General features: G+C 40.6%; 1 protein-coding gene and 1 long non-coding RNA gene across 2 annotated transcripts; one reads left to right on the top strand and one right to left on the bottom strand.

The window, feature by feature from the left end:
* Positions 1 to 665: 665 nt before the first annotated feature.
* On the bottom strand, positions 666 to 1,045 carry LOC311296227. Its single transcript, XR_014628534.1, has 2 exons — positions 942 to 1,045; positions 666 to 818 (listed from the first exon to the last, which is right to left on the bottom strand). It is a non-coding gene; the product is annotated as an uncharacterized lncRNA (long non-coding RNA).
* A 389-nt stretch (positions 1,046 to 1,434) lies between these two features.
* On the top strand, positions 1,435 to 4,800 carry LOC311294798 (double-stranded RNA-binding protein Staufen homolog 1-like; the record flags this gene model as incomplete). Its single annotated transcript, XM_084415826.1, has 2 exons — positions 1,435 to 1,559; positions 4,224 to 4,800. 2 exons carry the CDS (start codon positions 1,435 to 1,437, stop codon positions 4,429 to 4,431), a joined length of 333 nt encoding a protein of 110 aa, XP_084271952.1. The 3' UTR covers positions 4,432 to 4,800.
* Between the last annotated feature and the right edge of the window lie 3,546 nt (positions 4,801 to 8,346).

Genomic DNA, 8,346 nt, shown 5'->3' with positions numbered 1-8,346 from the left:
TTCAAATCAATGTACTGTTTTATGAGAATAATAAGGCAGGATGATTTTCACATAATTTTGAAGCCAGAACTCGAAGCTACACAATTCATTAGTCAAAAGTCTTATTTACACATATTTAGTATGTGTTTTGTGGTCTTATTTCTGCAACTTTCATTTTTATTTTTTCCAATAACCACGCATAAACATTATTCTCTTAAAAATTCAAACATATACATGCATGTTGATCAGATATTTTGGTAGCCCTGTTTGTGCTATATAGAATGAATTTACACCTTTGCCATTAACATGTTTATAAATAACTGAAAAAAGCACAAATGTCAGAGCATGTCAGAACACCTCCAGGGCCCAGAAAACAGCTCAGACTCCAGAGGGTTAAAGCTCTTTTTTTTATTTGAAGAATAATAAATCCTAAGATTCCTTCAATATTCCAAAAGAAATCCATGTATTTGGAAGATTTGCTAGTCAATGTTAGAGCATGTTAGTGAATTGCAGTGTCTGTGTCCTTGTCATGTCATTATAAATAACTTAAGGTTTCTTTTATTAAGTAATTTGTAACTATTCTTAATTTGTGGTAAGTGCTGGATATCAGATGTTAAATATCCAAAGTTCGTCAGAGTTGTAGAAACTTGATGGCGTGTCTGATTAAAACACGGGACAAATACCAGTCCTTTGCTCTCTTTTATTTTCAGTTCAAGATGATTAAGTCTTGGGTAATTCACATGGCATAAAGATCATGGATTGCAGATTCACATGTTGTAAATAGACAGATGCCAACAGATGGACAGGATGGATTGGATGTACAAGATGGTTTTAAGTCACTACAAACGATACAATAAAGGAAATCAAACTCATATAATTCATCAAACATAACATGTATATACTCAAACCAAACAATTGAAATAAATAAATTCAAACAATACAATTGGCAAAAACAAACTTACTTAACGCATCTTAAGGAAAGGATTCAAAGGACATGGTTGGGTCTCCATTCAAACGCCCACACCTCACCAATGCAAAAAAGAAACAAAGGAAGGAAGTGAGGCCTACTTATAGACCTTAGCCAGGGGGTGTATGGGTAATGTAGTGTACTCAATTTAGTAGTGTAATTTACTTGGGATTGTGGGATATGTAGTACATATGTATATGGGGGGAAAAAAGAAAGAAAGAAAATTAAAGAAAAGGCCAAATTCACAACAGTAAGATGTGTCAATTATGTAGAAATTATGTATTATTTTATTTTGTGTGTGTATTTGTATGTATTGCCAATCCTTTTCTTTTACATCTACCAATATGTACTAATGTTATTGTTATTCAAGGATTAATAAAAAATTCAACTCCAGCACAGTAGGTGGCGCTACTAAGGCCTACAACCTTTGTTTGTTTGCTAATCATCAGTAATCGCATAAAAGCAGAAGAAATGTGGACAAACGCAAAATGGATCAACAGCAGGAACTGCACCCCGAACATCCCGTCAGCGCTGTGTTCACCGTCGGCCAGAGGACGGGCAAGGAGGTGGCCTTCGTTAAAGAAGGCTACACAGGGCCTCCGCACGCGCCCAGGTAACGTTAACACATCTAGTGAGGAACTCTCTCAGCCGCTGCTGTTTCTGTGAGTTTACTACTGTAATTACATCAGTGCAGTGAATCTTGAACCGGTAACACTAGTGTTGAGGCTCTCGACTGCATTGTCCAGTCACTCGGGTTTGCTTGTGTTGGCATGACATGTTTAGCCTCAGATTGTGTATATTTTAAATGTAGAAGACATGATATATACATATGAAATGTAGAGCAGTATTTCTCCACTGGTGGGTCGTGGAGTGTGCCGTCTCAGAAACTGCAACAAATGTTTATTTTGTTTGTTGGCAATAAACGTAATGGTCTAGTTGCAGCCATGTTGGATTTCCGGTCAGCGAGTGTAGAGATAGACACTTCCGGTTTCACTTTACGCCGGTGCAGGAGATGCCCAGATTATCTTTTACTCTTTCTCCTGTTGATTCTGTGGTTCAGCGATTAGTGAAATCTCTTCTTTCATATAAAACACTCAAGTGTGTAATATAGATTTCCTGATTATGTTCTGATTGCTGATGGACTCAATGGCTCAAAAACTGCTTCTCTTTCTGAGTGTAACTCGACCCTCATCAATGTTTACTATTGTCAAGCCAAATATCGATCCTCATCAGAGATGTAGAAGCATAATAATGGAATATGGAACTATGGATGTGTGCTTTAGTAACTTTATTTGGTAACATTATTATTATTATTATTATTATTGCTAACCGGTTTTATTATTTAGTGAGTAATTTAAATTTCATATAATGTCCAGTGTATTTCATCTGTGCCTTTCTATTATTTACTGCATTTATTGTGTGCAAGTAGGATGAGCATCTGTTGCATAAATCATCATCTGGAGTTTATAAGCATCTCTGCTGTACATCTCTATAATAACACTAATCAAACTACAGTAGAAAACTCACTCGTTCTTCACTGAATAACTTTAACTATATTTGTAATGTATATTTTATTGATAAAGTGCAGTGTTATTTTACATTTGATTACAGTTTCTGAACCTGAATACTGAAAATCTTATTTCAATCGTATCTTTGTTCAGTTGTATCTGTTGCGATTGCTCATTAGTTTATTTGTTCTTTTATTACTGACTGTTTACTTGTCTTTAATAATGCTTGAAATGAATATTAGGCTAGATGTTTTTCTATGGTATTTTTAAACCAGTCAAACGTTCTGTAAGTGTTCTTTAACTTGTTGATATTAGTTTATGATATTCAGCTACAATTACATGTTTTGCAAGTGAATGATATCCACGTTTTTTTATTTTTGACCTTATTGGAACCGATAAAATGCAAACGTTACGGCGTCTGCGAAGTTCACATTTGCTGTCAGGAGAAACTCATATCTGAAACTTGGCTCGATATAATGACTGTTTTAATATGAAAGAGAAGATGGTGGTCTGTCAGAGACGAATGTGAGCCATTTCATCAGATGTGTAAGGTAAATCATTTGTAAACCTAAGCCAACACAGGAGAATACATCAATATGTTTCTAAATATATGCGAACTGTTCCTCGTGATTTCAGAATAAAAGTTTAAACCCTCGCTCTGAGTTTGCATGTTTTGAAGTCCACATGTTCTTGAAGAAATTACAGTGGCTGTAGCATTTCTATCGTAAAGAAGTGGGCAAATATTACAGATTAACTGAACGTGTAAATGAAATGTTTGTCCAGTATTTAAGGATTAGATCTGCTGTAGAGTGTAATAATCTGCAGGACAGCGGCGCCCTCTGCTGGCGTTAGTTATAAAACATGATGCACATAAGATGATTGTTTATATCATGTATTTTAACTGTGTTGTTCTATAAAACCATATGACTACTTGCTTTAGATACTTTATTTGAACTAAACATTATTACTAATTAAATTCAATTATTGTGATTCTCTCATGATGGACAGATGATCTGCGGTTACGTAATCACCTCGTCACCAAAGAGCGCTTGGGTTGAACTGGTTTTCAACAAAGACGACTGCAGCTGGAGAACTGAGATGTGTAGATTCCGCTATCGCGTCTGTTATAAAAGAAATCGACAGCGCATTCATTTTAAAAGACGAACAGAGAACCGCAATCAAGGCGTTTGTCCCTCACTGCGTTGCTCTGATTGGTTGTAGGTCTATCCAATTGAGTGCAGAGGTTTTTTTCTCCTGGTTCGGTTAAGACACGCCTCATAATCGAAGCCCTATGGAGCAGATCAGACTCAAACTCCATATTTGCAGACAGACAACTCTTACTGCATGAAGCCACGACACGAACCGCAATAGATTTTTTAAAAAGGGAGGTTAAAAATAAATAAAATGCGGCGTGGAGTCATCCAACCAAAATGCGGCGTGAACTCAACCAATCAGCTTGCAGCGCACAGGTCCCACCCCTGAAAGTTCCTGAACTTTGAAAAAGTACTACCTCATGAGCAGGGACTATCGGAGGGGGAAATATTGACCCGGAACTTCATTTAGACCCTGGTTCCTGCGGTGGAAACACAGAGTACCAGCCCAATGTTCTAGTTCCTGGGGAAAGTTCCTGCGGTGGAAACGCGGCTATACAAGCGTGTCAGGACTGATCACACACTGAGCTGTGTTTGTGTAGATGCTTTGTTCATGTACATGTTGTGCACAAAGAATACACTTATTATATTCTCCTTCCTCATCTTTCTCTCTGTCAGGTTCACGGTCCGGGTCCGCCTGGGGGACGAGGAGTTCCCGGAGGGGTCCGGGTGCAACAGGAAAGCGGCGAGGGAGGCAGCGGCCCGGCTGGCTCTGGAGGAGCTGAGGAGGAGAGGGCCGCTGCCTGAGAGGGTGAGAGAACGACTGAAACACAGAAAGAGTGTGATGACCGAGAGAGGAACAGGAACAAGAGAAAGTAGTCTCTAATATTAGGGATGAAACAGGGTCTATTAGGGCTGATAATTACGCCAACGGTCCCCTTCAGATGATACTCTATTAATCTGTGAACCGTCACCAGTGATTGTAATCTAGTCTCTGTGAAAGATGATTGACACTGACAGCTAGTGAAGAGCATGAGGGTTTAGTTCACAGCAGAGACTCGTTCAGAAACAGAGAAATGCACTAATAGTGCTAAAACTACTCCGACTAGTAGCCATCAGTGTCTGGGACTGTTTTCCATTGTTATTCCAGGTAAAACAGACGAGACGCACCGCAGTAAACCTGTAGCGACCCGTATGGCTTCTAGAGGAGACGCTTCAGCCGTTTAATACAGAACTAGAGTCAGACGTTCACTAACACACGCTTTCATTCCCATCTGCTTCATTTTCTGTGTGTCACATGATCTAATCTAAAGTTTCTCTCTGTCCTGGCAGAGACTCAGAGGACGGCCGCGGCTGCAGGACTGTCTGAACCGTCAGTCCCTCTCTGGCCTGCGGCAGTATGCGGCCGCTCATGGGGAGGACCTGCAGGTGGTGGAGCAGGAGAGAGGGGCCCCCAATACCAGGAGGTACACACAGACACAGACACAGACACACACACACACACACACACACGCTCTCTGACTGACACTCACACGCAATTTTTGTCTTTGTTAGTTGGGGACATTTAATATTCAACAATATTATTGATCTCCTGCATTGACAATTTCATACAAGAACTGAACTGAGCTGGACGATGACATCACGGTTTTCTCCAGAGCATATATATATATATATATGAATAATCTTTTTACCATCACTGAGCTTACTTAAGCTCCTTTGTTGCATTACTTTCCTGTTATCTCTGTAAAGCTGCTTTGGAACACTCTGTATTGTAAAATGTGCTATATAAATAAAGGAGACTTGACTCTCTCACACGCATCTGGACCTCATCTCATTGTGTCCTCACTGTCATGATCACGTTTCACACACCTGTCATCCTCTCTTCTCATGGTCTCTCTGTCTCTCAGGTTCCTCTCCTGGGTGATATTGGGGGCCCGCTCCTTCCCCCCCATGAGCGGCTCATCGAAGAGGCAGGCCAGAGAGGAGGCGGCCCAGGCAGCCGTGGCCATCCTCCTCGCCGAGGCTGAGAGGGAGGAGAGGAGGACAGCCTCTCAGGTACACACACGCGCACACGCACACGCGCACACACACACACACACACACACACACACACACACACACACACACACACACACACACGCGCACAATGTATCGTTTTAGCATTGATATCGCCGTGTGCGATGTCCAGAATAGGGATCGTAGTTGATCCGTTCAGGCCAGCTGCTCCCGTTCAGAACGCATGTGGTTTAAAATTTGCACAAGTTTTTAAGTTGAGTCAGGCATAAAGAGCAAGAAGACTCGTGCGCTGTTTTCTGTGTGCTGAGAGCACGTGAACGCCATATTCAGCTCTTTCTCTTGAGCTTTAACAGACACGTGCATGCAAAATTAAATCACAATGCCCGTCCCAGAGAGAATCCTCGTAAACAGCCGATATGTGCTGTAAACAATTGAGAAAGAAAAGATATATTGTCAACACCAGCATCAGCTATCAATATCAAGATGATTTAGCATTTCCAATTCATGTATTTTATTATTATTATTATTATTATTATTATTATTATTATTATTATTATTAGGGAAGGCCTGGGCTACTTTTATTATTAAATTGATAGGCTATTATAATTAATTTGCCACGCAAAAATTTCATAGCGCATCACCGCATAACCAACGCGCTGTGAGGAAACACTGAGTTTAGGGCAATCGGTTCGTAGCTGTGCTTCAGCTGTGCGATATAGTCACGAGGACCCTAACCCTAACCCTAACCGACCACAGTTTCTGACATGCCAGAAATTCATCCGACCATCCGATTGCTTGTCGTGAGAGGTTAATCGCCTCTCGTTTCCCCCGCACAAACACTGCACGACAAACGACGCACGGCAAAGCTGAAAATCGGCCCGATCCGTCGCACGAGTCAGAATTCTGCTCAAAATCGAACGAAAATCGCAGTGTATGCCATGGCCTTTAGTGTCACTGATGGTGATCTGACAACAAAAGAGAGAGATTTTGTAGCTTTAACAAAGATAATTCAAATTCTCTCACTCTCACACTCACGAAACAGTGATGTGTCATTGAACTGCACAGACGCTCAGCCACACACACACACGCTCTGCTAAAGCTTTTCTCTGTGTAAATGCTGAAATCTGCTGCATGTGTGTCATTCACTCCAGAAAGTTCAGTGTCATCTCAGACACGCGTCACATGGTAATGTTTTCCCCGTAGGAGCAAAAGTGCAGCTCACCTGTTCAGTCCACATGTGTTTATTTAGAGCAACAACTGCACACATCTGCATCACACTAACTACACCAACCCTGATCCTGAAGCTTTGAATCTGCTCTCAGAAACACATTTCACACTGAAGCTTGATTCCTTTCCCCATTAACACCTGGTCAAGTCAAGTCATCTTCATTTATATAGCGCTTTTAACAATGTAGATTATTTCAAAGCGGTTTTACGGTAATAAACGGATCATTTAAGGTACCAGAGATTGTTTTGGCTTTATAGCGGTTCTTGAATAATGTTATTTCCAGCTAAAGCTAGTTTTGATTGATTCACTTCTGGCGACATGATCATTTGTTATTAAATTAGAGGCCGCTAAGACGACTCCATTCTCTCTACACAGACTTTAAACGCGAACCTGGGATAAACGCTGATGGCGCTCACCCTGCGCATTAAGAATTAGTTCTATCGTTATGTGCGTTTGAATATATGTGCACAGGTTTGTAATTCCCTACAAACCAAGCCTTAAAATTCTGTATCAAAATGTTAAGGCCAGACAAGTAGTTTATCACTTCGGGGTAGATACGCGAAACCGAAATTATCCCCACAGCGCTTAATCTGTAGAGTGGTAAAGGGATCCTCCATAGGGAAAATTTCGGGATAAACAAAGACACTAATATTAGTGTAGATGCCATTCTTCTTATGATGTAACGAGTACTGGGAAGTGTTCCCGGTTCCGGCTGACCTAATCTATGCAGCCTAACATTGAATTATAGAAGTCTATAATGTATTATGTGAATGCTATGTCAAAGAGATGTCTTTAATCTAGCTTTGAACTGACAGTGTGTCTGCTTCCCGGACAATGGTAGGAAGACTGTTCCAGAGTTTTGGTGCTAAATAGGAAAAGGATCTACCGCCAGCAGTCGATTTTGATATTCTAGGTATTATCAACTGGCCGGAGTTTTGAGATCGCAATAGACGTGACGGACTATAATGCGTTAAGAGCTCGCTCAAGTACTGCGGAGCTAAACCATTTAGTGCTTTGTAAGTAATCAGCAATATTTTAAAATTGATACGATGTTTAATAGGGAGCCAGTGCAGTGTTGACAGAACCGGGCTAATATGGTCATACTTCCTGGTTCTGGTAAGAACTCGAGCTGCTGCGTTTTGGACCAGCTGTAGTTTGTTTATTAAGCGTGCAGGGCAACCACCCAGTAGAGCATTACAATAATCTAGCCTTGAGGTCATGAACGCATGAACTAATTGTTCTGCATTTGTCAATGAGAGCATATGGCGTAATTTAGATATATTTTTAAGATGGAAAAATACGGTTTTACAGATACTAGACACGTGACTTTCAAATGAGAGATTGGTATCAAAGAACACACACAGACACAGACACAGACACACAGACACAGGTTCCTAACCGACGACGAAGACTTAACAGAGCAGCCATCAAGTGTTAGACAGTATTCTAGGTTATTACGTGAGGACGTTTTTTGTCCAATAATTAGAATCTGTTTTTTCAGAATTTAGAAGTAGGAAATTATGAGTCATCCAATATTTTATATCAGCTATGCATTCT

Source organism: Rutilus rutilus, assembly GCF_951802725.1.
Source record: "Rutilus rutilus genome assembly, chromosome: 8".
Classification (NCBI taxonomy): domain Eukaryota; kingdom Metazoa; phylum Chordata; class Actinopteri; order Cypriniformes; family Leuciscidae; genus Rutilus; species Rutilus rutilus.
The sequence above is the reverse complement of the archived record's forward strand: the minus strand, read 5'-3'. Positions and strand labels throughout refer to the sequence as shown.